Below are 17,911 nucleotides of genomic sequence, written 5' to 3' on the forward strand. Positions count from 1 at the left end.
CTGAAATAGCCATGTCTTAAGGGCGCGGCGGAAGGAAGGGAGATCAGGGATCACCCTGATCTCTGGGGGTAGTTCATTCCATAGGGTGGGAGCTCCCACCGAGAAGGCCCTCCCCCTGGGGGTCGCCAGCCGGCACTGTCTGGCTGACGGCACCCTGAGGAGACCCACTCTGTGGGAGCGTACTGGCCGATGGGAGGTAGTCTGAGGCAGAAGGCGGTCTCGAAGATATCCAGGTCCGATGCCATGGAGCGCTTTGAAGATGATAATCAACACCTTGAAGCGCACTCGGAAGGCCACCGGCAGCCAGTGCAGCTCGCGCAGTAACGGTGTCACATGGGAGCGACGAGTCCCTCCCAACACCGCCCGCGCGGCCGCATTCTGGACTAACTGGAGCCTCCGAGTGCTCCTCAAGGGGAGCCCCATGTAGAGAGCGTTACAGTAGTCCAGGCGGGAGGTGACAAGAGCGTGGGTGACTCTTGTCACCTCCCAGGTGTGTCCAACCCACAGCCCATGGGCCACAGGCAGCCCTGGACAGTTAGCAATGCAGCCCCAGAAGATCGTAAACTTTTAACATTCTTATGTGATTTTTAGCGATATTCACACACATGAACTATATTATATACTTTATATGCGGCCCAAGACAATTCCTCCTCACTAAATTTAGCCCAGGGAAGCCAAAAGATTGGACCCATGCAATACACCCTCAAAGCTGCTGATGGAGAAGGGAGAAACCAATGACCAAAAATTTTCATTTCTTTTTTTTTTCCTCCCTCCCTCTGGAACGGATTACATTGCGATTTTTAAAGCAAAACGCCAAGTTCCTAAATCAAGTTTCCCATTCTGCACTGAATTTAATTCTCAATATCCTTAGGCTATTTCTTACCGTAAATTCTGGCAGTGAGTCAGTACCTTCCCGCTTAGCCCGGTGTTGAGGGGCCGGTTGTTCGGTAGGAGGCTCACAATACAGGTGGTTCTTCGTGAGGGTCTTGACTGAGCAGACCCCAACTCCAATCATGGCTTTTACTTCATCTTTAGAAATGGCCAGATCCAGATTTTCTCCCTGGGGGGAACAGAGATTAGGACACTCTTGTGAAAAGGTACTCCACACCATGTCGATGGAGATTCTCAATTATCCAAGTCACGGTTGTCCCAGAGATACTTTTTCAAAAGGCAACTGGACTTTGTTTTTCCTTGAAAACATTTCGGTTCTCATCCGAGAAGCTTCTTCGGTTCTGACTGAATGGTGGAGACGGAAGGATTTAAAGAACTGAAAAGTTTCTTGGATGAGAAGAGAAACATCTTCAAGGAAAAAAGACAAGTTGCCTTTTGAAAAAGCACCTTTGGTTAGGGGGTCCCCAACAGCTCATCAACTCCTTCATGAAGTTTCAGATTGTTTGCTGACCTCCATTTATTATATGAAATAATTTAACAAATGCTACTTTACTTAATAGTACTGTGAATAATACTAATAACTGTCAGTCTATGACAGTCAGTGGACCCGGCAGCTGAGTCTGGGGAATCAGAGGAGGAGGAGGAGGGGCCTGGAGAGCCATCAGAGTCGGAGGAAGACTCTGATGAGCTCCAGGACTTACAATCTGATGAAGAGCCTGGCCCCTCCAATCGTGCTCAGGCTGAGACTCAGCTGTGCGGGGAAGCTGAGTCAGAGTCTGAGGACTCACAGCTGGGAGACATCATAGACGCTCGCAAACGCAGACAGGCAACAAGAGCAGGACAGAGAGAGGCAATGGGGCGACTCCAAGGGAGGAGGAGAAGGCATTGAGAAGCCACGCCTTGGGGCTGCATAATAAAAAGGGAAGGTGTGGGCGGTGCTGGTTGCTGAAGGCAACCGTTTGCAAAGGACTCAAGTTTCATGGAATCATGTTTTGTTTGCCTTGCTTGTGAACAATTCTCCATTTGAATCATGTTTTGTTTGCCTTGGACAGTTCTCCATTTGCATCGTGTTTTGTTTGCCTTTGCTTTTGGCACATTTTGCAGGTCTGTACCTAATTAATAAAAGGGGTTTGTTTTCCCTGCATTTCCAGCCTACTTGTTAAAAGAGGGGTTTGTCCTTGTGAGTTAACAAGGACTCACATAGGCTGGGACAGAACAATAACAAGAACATTGACCCCTTGCATTATTCCATCATTACAGTATTGTCTACTTTGAGGAACCCTGGTCTGTTCATTTCCAGTTTACAAATAAATAAGCAATTAAAAAGAAAAATAAAATAACCACTAGCTTACTAAGGGCAGGCAAGTTCCAGTTACATTTCTGTGCTGAGGGCAGAGAAGAGATTGAGAGTCTGGTGTCTCTGTGAATTCCAATTATTACCAAACTTGTTCTGTTCCATCATAGCTTATTACATTTTATAACCAGATTTGAACTCCATACAAAATACACTCTAATTCAAACCTGTTTGTTTTATGATTATTTTTTTCTGGCAGTTAAAACTTTTTCTGCATTAATCTTTCTTTTTCATATTCACACATTTCTCAAAGACTCGCTAAGAGCAAAAAAATTATGCATCCCCTGCCAGGTGCAGAATCCCACTTCATTTCCCAAATGTTATTCACTGTCATCCTTGTATCCATTAAACCAGACTTCTGTCAAACATTCCCAGGCTACATCAGCAAACTAAGCTCCATGCAGTGTTAGCATTTGTTCTTCCCACTTTTCCACTTGAATAAAGCTGTTTTTTTTTTCAAAGTTGGCAATTTTAAGACGAATGGCCTTCAATTTCCAGACTTCTCCAGCCAGCAAGTTTGAAAAACACAGGTATAAAGGAACAATAGTGGCACTCCTCCAGGCATCAGGCACAGATGCACCCCTCATGCACATATTACGTAAGTTTCTAACTCCCCATAAACGAACCACATCCATATTTTAATCACATCCATACTTCAATTCTTCTCTGGTTAATTCATCAGGTTTATGCAAGTAGAAGAGGTCAATAGTATCTTGGATTATTATCCCTAGGGGTTATACAGAACATCCTAGCCTGAGGCAGACTATTTGTAAAGCAGAAGGAATAATATTCTTCCTGCTTTACTAAAGCTCATCAGTGTTCAGTAAGATGTATTGGCTAAGGCCAGGCATAGCCGTATTCCAGCCACCATCAGCCGTAGAAATTAATAGCTGATTTTGAATTAACTCAGTCTGACATTTCTCTCTCAGGCTTGTAGCTGTGGGGGAAAAATGAGCAGGACAGAAGACTAGCTATATCACCATGAGCTCCTAGTAGAAACGTGCAATGTAAATTAATGAATGGATCAAATGAATATATAAATGCATGTACAGCTGATAAATAATCTATATAAATAAAAAATGTAAATGTTCATTTGTTCAAAATTTTAAATCTCCGAAAGTTCTTCACCGATTGCTTTGAAATTTTGACACAACGTTGCATTCGAATACGCGCATGTTTTTATATACCTATATTATATAGATGTCACACCTGTGACAGGTAAAAACATGCTTTTTTGAAAAACAGCGCCATCTGTTGGACGTAAAAGCAACACACGCTTTTACCAGACTGAGCCACAGCAACGCGTGGCTGGGTACAGCTAGTTATTTATATATAAATAATACTTTAAAAACTTGTATATACTTTAAAATAATTTGTTGTGCACCATCCAGACTCCTTCCCTAAGGGGCGGTTCAGAAATGAGTAAAAATAATAAAATACAGTACCCCGAGAATCTCAGCTGTAATTTTTGAAACAAAACCAAGGGAATGATGCAGGATAATCGCAGCCAATAGCCAAAGAAGAGACGCTGCCTCCACTTATGGAGAACAAGTTCTTCTGTTTACCTCCACAGAGATGATGCTTCCAGGTTTGTGACGGTAGGGTTTGGTGATATCGTCCGTATTGAGGGGCTTCAGGAAGGGGTCAACTTCGTAAGAAAAGCCAGTGGGATGGAAGGCATTGAAGTCAAAGCTGAGATTATCCAGGACAAACTCCAGTCTTACTTGAACGGAGTGGGACAATGGCTTGATTGCTGGTGTCTTGCAAAGTATGAGGTTGGAGGAGTTGACTTGACATGGCTCTTCAAACTAGGATCAGAGATGAAGGGGAAATGAATGAGTACAGTTAATTCTCCACTCTTCCAAAGCTACTGTTTTCAAGAAATTTCTAGTTCCAAGAAATTCCTAAAGTGGCTCTCCTCCATGCCCTTTTCCAAGGCCCCATTCCTAGACCCAAGTCTCCAAGCACGATAGGTAAGAACAGAGCTTAGAATTTTGGACTGAAAGCTGTAAGACACCAGTGAACCAGGGAAACTTTGAGTGTATATTTTGCTTTTCAGTCCAATTTATTTTATAGAGACCCTGGGGGAAAAAAATGGGATGGGGGGTTTGGGAGTCAGACGCATGTTCCACTGTTATGAAACCTTTACATGAAAATAAATTAGTAATTAATACAATTTGAAATAAATTGTGTAAAGGAAAAAAATTCACCTAAAATGCAGTAGTATAAAAAGGTATTGTTGATATATTTAAACAATGGGGAGGCCAGATTCACTTAACAACCATGCTACTAACTTAACAACTGCAGTGATTCACTTAACTGTGGGAAGGAAGATCATAAAATGGGGCAAAACTCACAACTGTCTGGCTTAAAAACAGAAATTTTGGGCTCTATTGTGATCGTACGTTGAGGACTACTTGTAATCGGTTCCACTGTCAAACTCTTCTTACTGTTTGGGAAGTTGTTTCTAACACTCAATTAGAATTTGCCCTCCTGTAATTTAAACTCATGCTTTTTATAGTCTGAATAAATGGGGGACTGGTCTTTACCATTTGGGTCATCTCAAGAATAGAACATGGCTCTTTTCCCCATCAGCTGAAGCCAAATGGCTCTGGCTGTTGGAACAATATCCAAACTTTTGAACTGTCTTCAATCCACCTGATTCTTCTTGGCTCTGAAGAGAGCAGAACATGGTTCTATTCTCCAGCTGGGATCCTTCTAGAATTAACTTGAAACAGGCTAAGAGAGAGATTTTTTTACCTCACTTACTTGCTGGACACTGCAGAGAGCATTCTCTCGACATTCTGTTTCTGGAATAATCCTACGCCATCTTCCCGCTCCCCGACGTCGGCGCTCCAAGGGTGAAACTGTGACACGGACCTTTGGCCACTGCACGACATCGAGGTTATGCCCACGCACTCTTATCTCTCGCCCACCACTGAAATAATGCATACAGATTTGTACAAACATGGATGGTTTAGTTTTGGTATTTGAAGTGTTGCGATTGTTTCATTAAGGCAGGGGTGGGCAACTGTGGCCCCTTCACGGGCTGTGGACTTCAACTCCCAGAATTCCTGAGCCAGCCATTCATTCATACTGGTTCAGGAATGCTGGGAGTTGAAGTCCACAGGTTCTAAGGGGCCATAATTGCCCACCTCTGCATTAAGGTAACGAAAGACAATCCCAGGGTGATTCTTTGCAGCCTCATAGATCCTATCACATTTGCCTCATCAGGCAACGTAGAACAGGAGATGGCAACTTGATACTGTCCAAATGGTTCAGAGTACAATTCATGGCCACTCAACCCCTTGTCTGGGGCCAATAAGAGCAGTATTGAAACAGATTGTGGGTTAGTAACAGATTGTGTCCCACTGATCTAACAACAACAACAGACTTGGAAAAGACCTTGGAGGTCTTCTAGTCCAACCCCCTGCTCAAGGAGGAGACCCTATACCATTTCAGACAAATGGTTGTCCAGTCTTTTCTTAAAAACATCCAGTGTTGGAGCATCCACAACTTCTGAAGGCAAGATGTTCCATTGATTAATTGTTCTAGAGTTTGAATTTGCATATAGAGTTTTGAATTCACAATTCAATGGACCAATAATCTAAGAAAGATTAAGGCAGCCTCCTATACTTCTATTCTAATAACCTTATTGTATTCCACATTCTTATTCCACGATTTAAGGGAAATCACCTGAAAATAGCCAAAACATAACCACTATGAAACAACTGTGATGTCCAACAGCAGATGTTCACAGAGTTGTCTGCCTGCCTGTGCAATTATTGGTGCTTTGTGGAGAAAATATGTGGGTTCACTGGATGATCATCACTATCCTGAAGTGGTCGGAATGCTAAATTAAGAGCAGTGGAAACTCTTTTTCAATCATGCTATCCAAAGGTCCATCTTGTTGGCAATAGGACACAACTCTGGCAACTGTAGGTACATTGGCTGAAAGAATTTCTCCGTCTGACTCCCAAGAACTGCTACTGGTTGGAGAATTTGATCTGATCTGGGGAATTGTAATAGGGGATACAAAACCTACACTGGCTGCTTTCTCCTCAGGAAGACTAACTAGTTTTTGATACAGATTAGCTTCTCCTTTATGTGGACCAGAACATCATCATCTAGAGATTTGGAAGACCGCTACATCTGATAGTCATCAGCAGCATGGAACCTGTAGGCATGATGGCACCCATGCTCTTCTTCAAATGGTATCTGTTGGATCTCAACATTAAATGTATATATAAAATTGGAAAATGACTGAAAACACATTAGATTTGTCCCCACTGTCTTCTGAGATTTTGTTTTAGTTTTAATTATTATTTTATGTTGGCCTCTATACCAGGAGAACTACTAGAGTAGTTCTCAGGATGCACCAGTGATCTCCACACCGCAGGTTCTGAAACATCAATAGATAGCATGACAGAAACCTGCAGGTTATTTAATCCTTAAATGTTAAAAATACCTCAGCATAAGATAGAATAGGGATCTGCCCCTCTTTAGACACCACTGGACTCCTAAAATTATCAATCCTAGTCAACCATGAGCAGAAGGGACAGGATTTCCAACCACAAAGCCTCATCTCAGATCTGTCCTATTTGTTGTTACCTCTGGAAGCTCTTGGCTGGTTCTGCATAGGTGATATTGGGATCAAGGGTGTATTTGAAGAAGGAATGTTCCAGCCTCCGTTCTTGATCCCCGTATTTGACTGTGACGGAAAACTCTGTAGACACATTACTGGCGCTTGTCTGGCACAGCAACTCATGCTCCTGCATCTCAGAATGACTTCAGAGGAAAGGGAAAGCAAGAGAAACATATAAACTTACTCTAGAAAATATTACAGTTTAGCAACAGCGAAAAACAATGGAACTTCACTGAAAAGGACAATTTAAAAGCCACATCGTATTTGTGGGCAAAGCTGGGCACTTTGTGGCCTACTGTAAAATATCTTCCAGGTTTCCAGGAAGAGAGGGAGGTGAGAAGACAGACTTGCCTTTTCTCCTCAACCCATAAATTGTAAGAACATTCCTAGATTCTACCTTGCCATAAAAATGAATCCCATCTAAATGCATAGCCAGTGTGTAATGAAAGAGAAGGAGCTACAAGAGACCATAGATATATGCTGCCTCCAGAGAAACCCTGATTCTTTTCCCTGATTTAGTTAAACATTAAAAACATTTTCATGAGATGTTCCTGAGTCTTCAGTTATATATTTTTTTATTATAGATAAAAGCTTAGATTCTGGAGTTTTGTTCTTAGGGAGATATAAAGGAAAACAATGCGAAAAGCATTTTGTCATAATAAACAATAATTAGTATAAAGCAGGGGTAGGCAACCTTGGCTCTTTTATGACTCATGGACTTCAACTCCCAGAATTCCTGAGCCAGCATGGCTCAGCTTGGAAACCTCTCCCTTTCCCCTCAGCATGGCTGGCTCAGGAATTCTGGGAGTTGAAGTCCACGAATCATAAAAGAGCCAAGGTTGCCTACCCCTGGTATAAAGCAAATCTTCTCCATCCTTTCCCATGTTCTGTCTAATGGCACTGGGAGGCCACAAAACTCTTGTTTTTAATTTGATAACCATTTTGTTTTATTAATGTTTGAAACAATTAATAGTGCATTCCTAATCCTGTCTATTCAGAATTATTTCCTTGGAATTGCGAAGGATTTATTCCCAACTATCTACAGGATTACAACTTAAAACAGATTTAATAGGTTTTGATTGATGGATTCCTCCTATCCCAAATATATGACATACATCATAACAAAACTTTTGAATATAAACCCAGTAAGAATGGGACTGAATAGGATCTCTGTCAAATCTCCTTCTTAAAAGTGTAGGATAGAGATATGGGAAGAAAGATATTCAGTTCTTATCTGAATAAGACTAGGTCTAATTTTGTGTCTTTTAACCAATATATGTGTAAAAAATAAATTATGCTTTAAAAAAAGCATAAAGTAAGAGCAAGTCTATAGAAAACGCAAAAAAATCATGAGAATAATGCATTGGGGAAATTGCTGGCAAAATATATAGTATCAGACCAACGAAAAAGAAAATGGGAAAGATACACGAATGGAAAACTGAAAACTCAGAAACTGGATTAATACGTTTGCAAAAATGAGGTCAAAACCCTCCAATCTTCCAGAAGGCAGGCAGATTAGAGATTCAAGTGCTCCTGGTCTTTCATTTAAGGGGACAAAGGTGGATGAGGATCTTCAACCAAACATAAAAAGCAGGAATTTCTGCAGCCCCCCCACCCCGCAAAGTGAATTCCAACCCCATAGCAAAAGTTGTCTTTGATCGTGTATGTCAGCAGTATATCAATCTCTGCATGTCCATATAATTGTACGTGTACATGGGGTGGAATAGCTGGATTCCAACAAACCACATCTCAGACCGAGCCATGTTCTTACAACCTCCGACTAGAAGCAAATCTGGAAAAAGTTGCTACTGCCAGCCCCACTTTCTTACATGTAGCAAGCGAAGTGTCCCACCCAAATGCTGATTCTTCTGGGATTTCCAGTCAGTAGCTTGGATCCGGTCAGCGTGAGGCTGGTTCCTCCTGCTTTGGGGCCTCGAACTGGAGAAATGAATTTCAACTCTGGATTCTGCAGAGAAGAGTGGGAGAAGAATGGCTGTATCACAAGATGCCCAGGCAAAGGTGCTTGGGGAGTGAGGGTGCTAGTCCTCTTCAAACCATCAGTGCATTGAATAACAGGGTCCTCTAAATTGCCGAGGGTGACCTGTGTTGCTCCAGAGCCAATTTTTGCTCAGAAAACCAAATTCTTTCCACCCAGTTCACACTGCTCTTCAGGAAAAAGATTGATGAGTAAAATCCCCTGGGATGATACAAAACAATCAGGCTGCCAGGACTGTGTATAACCCCGTTCACTGAACCAGGCTCCATGTGAAAGCATCAAGAGGTGAGAGGTGAAGTGGGAACTTATGGTCCTCTGAACCAGGGCTTTTCAACCTTTTCACCCATTGTGCCACTTTTAGGATATGGTAACATCCGAGTAACACCAGTCGCCTAGCAAGGTGTCAAAAACTTGATGACCAAAAAAAGAAAAAAAAAGTGATAAAGTATAGGTAGTCCTCGACTTACAACAGTTCACTTAGTGACTGTTCGAAGTTACAATGGCACTGAAAAAAGTGCCCCCCAAGCCACAGCCGAGCAAGACACCTGCCTGCCTGCCCGGCGGCGCTCTTCCTCCTGTCCAAGGTTTTCATTGTTGTGAGCATTTCTGTTGAGGATTGGCAGCGGGGGGTGGGGGGTGGGGGTGTTTGGCTTTTATTCCCCCCCCCCGCTGGGTAGTGCAGCAGGTTTTGGTCACTTCACATGACCCTGGGACACTGTGACCGTCATAAATATGAATCAGTTGCCATTCAGCTCATTCCCCTCTCCCGGTACCACTTTTCTAGGATGGTCGCGTACCACCTGCCAGGTGCCAATGTACCACAGGTGGTACCCGTACCACTGGTTGAAAAGCCCTGCTCTGAACGATCTAGCACTCCAATTTCTACCAGTCCTACCCAGCATAGCAGCAGGTACTTCTCAAATTACAACCATTGGTTTAGTAACTGTTTGAAGTTACAGCACTGAACGAAGCGACCTACAACCGTTCGTTGCACCTACAACTATTGCAACATCCCCATGCTCACAAGATCAGAATTCGGGCACTTGGGCAACTGGTAGGTAAGTATAACGGTTGCAGCGCCCTCGGGTCACGTGATCACCGTGACCTTCTCCCCAGCTGCTTTCTGACAAGCAAAGTCCTTGGGGGAAGCTGGACTCTCTTAATGACCGCGTGATTCACTTAACGACTGCAGTGATTCATCTAACAACCGTGGCAAAAAAAAAGGTTGTGAAACTGGGTGCAACTCACATAACGACCGATTTGCTTAGCAACAGAAATTCTGGTCCCAATTGTGATCCGTAAGTCAAGGATCAGCTGCTCTCAGTGATGATGGGAGTTACTGGGTCCCCACATCCCCACATTACTGGATCAGTTGATAGGAAATGATTTTTATCTCTGGTAGATCTTATTTTCGGTTCTAATTTACATGAAAGCTGGGACATGACTGTTGAAGTAAAGACAAGGAAAGCCCGAACAGCATTCTTCAAAATGAAAAAGGTCTTCTGCAGTCATGACATAAGTCTAAGACTGAAAATCAGGCTTGTCAGATGCTATATTTTTTCTATCCTGCTCTATGGAGTAGAGAGTTGGTCTCTGACAGAAGGCCACCTGAAGAGACCAGAAGCATTTGAAATGTGGATTTACAGGCGGCTGTTACGTATAAGCTGGGTTGACAAGATCAGAAATGAGTAGGTGATAAGCCGCCTGGGAAAGCCAAGGGAAATCACCAAAAGAATTAAAAAATGAAAATTAGAATATTTCGGACATGCGATGCGACACCCAGAAAAATACGGCATACTCCATTTAATCCTCCAGGGAAAGATTGAAGGCAAACGAGGTCCAGGCAGAAGAAGAACATTGTTGCTTCAAAATCTAAGGGGCTGGTTTGGACAAAACTCAGCAGCACTTTTTCGTGCGGCTGCTGATAAAAACAGGATGGCCAACATGATCGCCAACGTCCGATAACGGATATGGCACAAGAAGAAGAAGAAGAAGAAGATCTTATTTAGAAGCACAAGAGTGTTTTAGCACTACCTGCACACATTGTTGCCTTGTTGATGTACCTGTTGTGGTTCACACAGCTACATGTTTCTGGCTTGCACAGATTGTAAGACATTGCACGTACTAATCAAGGAATACAGGCTTTCCTTGACTTTGAGACCACACCTGAGCCCAAAATTTCTGTTGCTAAGCGAGACAGTTGTTAAGTGAGTTTTGCCCCATTTTACGATCTTTGTTGCCACAGTTGTTAAGTGGATCCCTTCAGCTGTGATTCACTTAATCATGTGTTAGCAACACGATTCATAAATGAACCTGGCTTCCCCATTAACTTTGCTTGTCAGAACGTCGCAAAAGGGGATCGCATGAGCCCCCGGGACACACTGCAATTGTCGTAAATATGAATTTTCATCACGTGGCCATGGGGATGCTGCAAGGGTCGTAAGTGTGAAAAATGGTTGTAAGTCACTTTTTTCCAGGCCACTTAACTCCCCAACTACTCTGGCTAGATTACGAGTAAGAATAAAACATCATAAAACACAAAGAAAAAATCGTGAGCAACTCCTAAAACAATCTACAACCAAAAAGAAACCCGTCTAATGAGGGTCCATGGAGATTCTCAGCCATCCCGGTCATGACTGTCCCAAAGGTGCTTTTTCAAGGGGCATCTGGACTTCAAGGAAAAAAAAAGGAAGTCCAGTTGCCTCTTGAAAAAGCATCTTTGGGGCAGCCATCTAATAAGGCTCACCCATTTTTCTGTCCCTCTGGAACTGAGTGCAACAAATGAAAAAGACTTTTTTTTTTGTTTGATGTGTGAAGGTGTTCCATCCCAACAGGTGAACCTGACTGGGTGGAGCACCTATGCCAGTGGTGGCAAACCTATGGCACGTGTACCAGAGGCGGCACTCAGAGCCCTCTCTGTGGGCACACAGGCCATTGCCCCAGCCCCGCCTCCCTCCACAGCCCCCCCGAGAGTCGCCCCCGGGCACGGCCCGCATGGAGCAGCGCAGCCAAGAACATTGCAGCCAGGCAGCAGGGACAAGACTCCGCCTTCGTGCCCTGACACGTGCAGATACTGCTAGGTGCGGGTGGAGGGTGTGGCTGCCATGGCACTACAGAGCCATCTGGGTGATCTGCGGCGGGCCATGGAGAGTGGTGAGTGGCCCTGTGAGTGCGGGGGCGGAGCAGGGGGTGGAGTGGGGGTGGAGCAGGGGCAGGTGGCGGAGCAGGTGGGCGGGCCAGGGGGGCGGGCCGGTTTTTGGGCACTCGGTCTCTAAAAGGTTCGCCATTACTGACCTATGCACATAGGCAATTGTTTTCCATGTCCCATTTGTTAATAACTAGTGGTATACAGTATAGGCTAGTTACGGCTGCTGATTCTACACACATAAATAGGATATGTCCCCGTTAGATGAGAGTTTTCTAACCCTTGCAAATCTATCGATAGAAGAAAATAATTGTAGTTCAGGGTTGAACTGTGTGTGTGTGTGTGTGTGTGTGTGTCCTTGGTGCTCTCTGAGCTTGGCTGTTCTCTGGCGAAAGTTTCATTACCAAACTAGATCACAGCATTAGTGAGCTCTGATGATATTATCTAGTTTGGTAATGAAACATCTGCAAGAAAACAACCGAGCACCAAGGACCTCTTGCAAATGTCCTGGGATTAACTCCATGAATGACACCCGATGCATTATTTAGGGCTTCAACTGAGGATGGGTGCCTTCCGCTTTTCCTGGAAGTCACCCGTCCTCTTGTCCAATCTCCCCTTGAGCTGTAGACTTATTTTACCTGATAGGTGAATACATGAGCAGAGATGCCTTGCCCACCTCCAGGGACTTCCACGACCACATGCCCGGACCTCTCTGTGCCGCTTCTGCCCGTGGTGCATACGATACTGCAGGACAAGGGCAGAAGAGAGGATGGAGAAGAATCCCCCACCAAGGTGCACCACATGGGCTGCTCTAAACCTGAGTTAATGAGAGGGGGGGGCACTTTTAGCTCCTGGCCTGGTGGGGGAGGAGACGTCACCCACCTGAAGACTTATCCTGTCGAGCAAATGACTTTCCTCCACAGTCTGTGACCTGGATCACTTTCTTGAGCCAAGAGCCTGGCAAATACACCTTTTGGGCAACGCAGGAAACTCTGTGTGAACGTGCGTGTTCGTGATGACCAAATTCACAGCGTAAGGATGAGCGGACTCTGGATACCTTTCAATGCCTTGATCCAGTATACAGCATTTGGTCACCCGTCTTTCAGGTGAGAAATCCCTTTCGGGGTTCAACTGTGAGATTTGCTTCGTCCGATTCCCTAGTTTTCGATTATACGGGATCTCTCAAAGCACAGCTTTGTCAGAGACATCAGTCAGCAAAGTGGTGACCTATCCATTGAAGATGATTCTCCTATGTTATTTGCAGGTGGGTTTGGTTACAGAAAATATCCAGAATCAGGGTAGATGGCCATTTAGGTCTTTATTCTTCTAGATTGGCATTTCTGACGGGACTTCGATTCAACTTCAACTCTCTGCTAGCTGGGGAATCCTGGGAGTTGAAATTGGCCCATCTTAAAGTGGCCATGGTTGAGAAACACTGATCTACAGTAGATGTTGCTGGAGTTCAATTGTACAATCTACCAACAGCTGGGGAACTATGGGTTCCCTACCCCAGTGATCAACCTTTCCTTCTTTGTCCCCACAGAAGCAAATAGCAGCCACAATCGACGTTTTTTCCCCTCCTGCTTTTATGAATATTATCCCACAAGTGAGTTCATGGACAAAACAGCTTAAATGGCAGAAGCACCAAGTTTGAACTTGTCCTATTGACTTGGGACAAAGAAAACCCCAGAGTCAAGTAGCTGTCCCACCTTCATTGCTTTACCATTCCCAGTACCTTATTAAAATAGGAATCAGGGAAAGGTGTCCAATAGGGCAACCGGTATTTTTTTTTATTGGGAGTTGATGTAACTTTGATTTGCTTGCATCTGCTAGGTTTGGTTGGACTGGTAGGTTTCTGTGAAGATGGGTCTTAAACTTCATGCTAATCTACCAGAGCTTCAGATTTCAGCCTGTCACTAGCAGAGAGTCTTTCTCCTGTCAATAAAGCCGATCCCATGAATTCCAGTAGCCCGTGACAACCCTACTCAACCCTCATCAGTTGGACTAAAGAAACTGGTGAGAAGTTAAGATAGTGCTACTGCTGATGGAAAGGCCACCATCTGCTTAAGGGAGAAGGACAGAAATGTTCACCCGCTACATAGCTATGCTGTGGAGGAGTGGCATTCTTATTGCCGTGAGCCCGTTGGATAGGCGCTTGCTTACCTGCTGGAGATTTCATACACCAGAGCATCAACTTCACAGGGGATTCCTGCAACTGTGACAGTCTCTGCAATATCTTGATGCTTCTGCCCAAGGTTTGAACCCGTGATGGTGATTCTGGTTCCACCTTCAACCAAACCAGTTAGGGGGTACACCTGATAACCACAGGAATATATTTTTTTTATTTTTTTACTTTATTTATTCAATTTCTATAGCCGCCCGTCTAAGTCAATGACTCTGGGTGGCTTACAATTCAAAAAAATAGATTACGATTAAAACACTAGCAACATTTTAAAACAATGAAGAACAATAAAAACACCCCAAATCAACATACGTAGCAGCCAAGAAACTTGCAGCTGAGATATATTATCTGATTACTTGAAAACTACACTAAATTGGTGAGCATGATGGCTTATCTAATGCACTATACACTAGAAACAGACCAATAATGATCTTCAGTCTTTATACTTCCTTGCTGATGGGACACACCTAATATTGGAGGAAGAGTTTCTTACGGCATAAACAAGATGGAAAGCCAATAGGGTAATGGCCTAGGGGTGAAGACACTTGCCTCCCACTCAGAAGGTTGCAAGTTTAATCCTAGGTAGCAGCAGATATTTCTCTCCTCACACTCAAAGAACAAATATCTACTGTGAACTCCACATAGGCGTCAGGAAGGGCATATGGCCAGTTAATGCTCAGCTTCATCCAGTTGCCCTGACTCTGCCCTGAATTAAGGGACTACAGGGTCATAAAAAGAAAAAGAAAAACAAGATGTAAGGCAGGGATTTCCAGATGTGTCCTCTAGTCCAGGGGTAAGCAACCTTGGCTCTTTTATGACTCGTGGACTTCAACTCCCAGAATTCCTGAGCCAGCATGGCTCAGCTTGGAAACCTCTCCCTTTCCCCTCAGCATGGCTGGCTCAGGAATTCTGGGAGTTGAAGTCCACGAGTCATAAAAGAGCCAAGGTTGCCTACCCCTGCTCTAGTCCATTAATTAGAATGCTATTCAGATTTCACCAGATGAACTCGCTATTATGGGATAGGTAGCTTGATTCTGACTTTGCTAGCAAAACTGGTCGCTGCATCCTAAATTTTAAACTCATGGAATGAAGGATGGCTAGACTCAGCATTCAATTTTCTATTCTTGCACCCCGGCCCCACATTGTTGCCAAATTCTGATGCATGACATTCAAGGGACACAATTTGCGTGTTTCTAGTTCCCAGAGGCAACCATATGAGTGAGTTGCAGCAAAAACAACAAACACTTCAAAATGCCATAAAACTCTTTTTTGTTTTTGCTGCCATTGACTATCACGGTTGGAAATGGTGAATATGATAGCCTGGAAGTTGTGGTCTAGACAGCATGGCTTCCTTTGATGAAGGGAGTGGAATCCATGTTGTCACCATGGATTCCTTGTGTCTGAGGAGGTCTTTCTGCCTGCACCATGACATGTGGACTGTCATCTTGTAGTAATTCACAAGTCAGTCTTCTTTATAGTGGCACAGACCTATTGTAATTCTCTCTTCAGGGGAATCTGTTGTGAGAACTTCTAATGAACTTTCTCTATTCATCCTTACGTGTTTCAAGATTTAGTTTTCTTCCTGGCCCCATCCCTTCATAACGCACGTGAGTTGTTTATTGTTTTTTTATATGTTTTTGTAAATTTATCAGTTGTGTCTTAATCCTTTTTATGCCTATCTCTGAAATGTTTAAACAGAAAGCAATCTACACACATATTAATCTGTTTACCTTTTAAGGCACTATAAAAATCTCTGTTGTTTTGGGTTTTGTTCACTGTTGATTTTCTTCTGATCTTATCAAAGCCTTTAAACATGTCTGCTTAATGTTCTCTGATTTTCTGCTTTTGCTTTATCACCTTTTTTCATCTTTCCATATCCCCCTGTTTGTTTTCATTGCTAGTACACGTTTCTCTTTTAAATCTATTTTTCTTCTTTTCTGTATATGTTGTTTTCCGGGATAATTGACCTCCAAGGTCCCTTCCAACTTTATTATTATTATTATTATTATTATTATTATTATTATTATTATTATTATTATTATTATTATTATTATTATTATTATTATTATTATTATTATTATTATTATTATTATCTCTTCCATCTTCTTTAAAAACCACTTCCTCAGTGAAGCCGTTCTTTAAATTTCAGTATAATATTGATTTCTCTTGTCAAGGTCAAGTCTGTGGAAAAGCTTGTGAACGTGAAGGGGGAGCTATGAACATTATTCTCTGATCCATTGTCTTACAGATACTTATCAAGATAGCTCGTGTAAATAAGACTCAGTCCCTTCCGATATACATTTTATGTATTTTTCAGAACAAAGCAACGCTCATGAATTATATATATACGAGGCTCAATTTTTAGAGTACAAAAACTATCCTGTTATATTACCCTTCAGATAGAGACTTACGGCTTCATTTGATCTTAATGGTCTAACTGTGTAGCCAAATGCAATTGCTCCAAAAGGACGCGCTTCCTGCCTGCAATCTCTATGTGAGATTGAACACACGGGCAGATCGAAAGCCAACATGCCTTTGCCTTTCTCTCTTTAGCAGAAAGCTGGAGACAGAATCAGGTTTTTTTCTTTTTTTTCCCCACCTGCACACCCTTCAGAGCCTGCTGCTCCGGCTGAATGAAGAGGCACATCTCTTAACTTCCTGTCTTCAAATCCTACCAGCATTGTATTCGTTATTTTATGCTGTGATACAATTACAACTATTACAAGCTGCTCTGTGTTGTGCGTAAACAACAGAAAAGTCCCAGATCTTTCTATTGTTGAGGAGGTTCAGAACTTTAGTGAGGTGCAGAATCAACGTAGCCTGCTGGAAACAAATGGAAACCTCTACTATTCCTTCTTTCTCCAAAGGAAGCTCATGCTTCCTAGGACGAGAAGCTCTTCAGTTGCTATATGGCAGTGGTGGCGAACCTATGGCACGCGTGCCAGAGGCGGCATGCAGAGCCCTCTCTGTGGGCACACGCCATCGCCCCAGCACATGTGGTCTCTAAAAGTTCGCCATCACTGGCCTAAGGCCAGCCAGCCTGGAGCCGCCATTGGGGAGCCCACCATCCCACCCACCAGAGACCCCTTGGATCTCTCTCAATCCTGCCCGGCTCCCACAGGTGTCCCTCCCCATAAGCAACATCGAGGTGGCCACGCTCACCCTGGCTATGCCCACCCAATCTGCCATGACTACTGCAGCCACACCCATCCAGTCTGCCAAGCCCACTGTAGCTGCGCCCGCCGAGTGGGCCATACCCACCCGGCCACCCAGCGATACATAAGTGGGTTTTGGGTTGCAGTTTGGGCTAGTTCCCATATAGCAGTGATGGCAAACCTTTTAGAGGCCAAAAGGTTTGCCATCACTGCTATATGGGAACTAGCCATTATCTTCACCAGCATTCTTACAAGCATTCTACATTCCTGTGAATTTTTCCACCAAGAATCTGGTTTCCGTCACACCGGGAGAGTTACTCACTGCATGAATCAGTGGGGCCGGGCAGGTGTCTGCAACCTCTTCTTTGCAGGAGTCTTGGAATAGGCAGCTAGGCTGCTCTCCTCCACACCAGACGCAGCTGTACTTGGCATCAGCGGTTTGGCAACGGCTGCAATCTAAGTGTCCCACCGAGCAGTTGTATAAGGTCACTGAAGAGAAAGAGACACATTGAGATGGGCATTAGTAGGGTCCATACAGCAATT

General features: G+C 43.7%; 1 protein-coding gene across 1 annotated transcript in view; it reads right to left on the reverse strand.

The window, feature by feature from the left end:
- Window positions 1–17,911, reverse strand: part of PLXNB1 (plexin B1) — a gene marked incomplete at both ends in the record, with an annotated part of 110,001 nt that overhangs the window by 27,577 nt on the left and 64,513 nt on the right. The window contains 8 exons of the mRNA XM_029286456.1: window positions 884–1,060; window positions 3,811–4,053; window positions 5,015–5,183; window positions 6,857–7,033; window positions 8,720–8,856; window positions 12,670–12,775; window positions 14,195–14,346; window positions 17,691–17,857. Of these exons, the coding sequence (XP_029142289.1) occupies window positions 884–1,060; window positions 3,811–4,053; window positions 5,015–5,183; window positions 6,857–7,033; window positions 8,720–8,856; window positions 12,670–12,775; window positions 14,195–14,346; window positions 17,691–17,857 (1,328 nt within the window). The remainder of the gene's footprint in view (window positions 1–883; window positions 1,061–3,810; window positions 4,054–5,014; window positions 5,184–6,856; window positions 7,034–8,719; window positions 8,857–12,669; window positions 12,776–14,194; window positions 14,347–17,690; window positions 17,858–17,911) is intronic.

The sequence above is a fragment of the Protobothrops mucrosquamatus genome, unplaced genomic scaffold, assembly GCF_001527695.2.
Source record: "Protobothrops mucrosquamatus isolate PMUCROS unplaced genomic scaffold, P.Mucros_1.0 scaffold3731, whole genome shotgun sequence".
Classification (NCBI taxonomy): Eukaryota; Metazoa; Chordata; class Lepidosauria; order Squamata; family Viperidae; genus Protobothrops; species Protobothrops mucrosquamatus.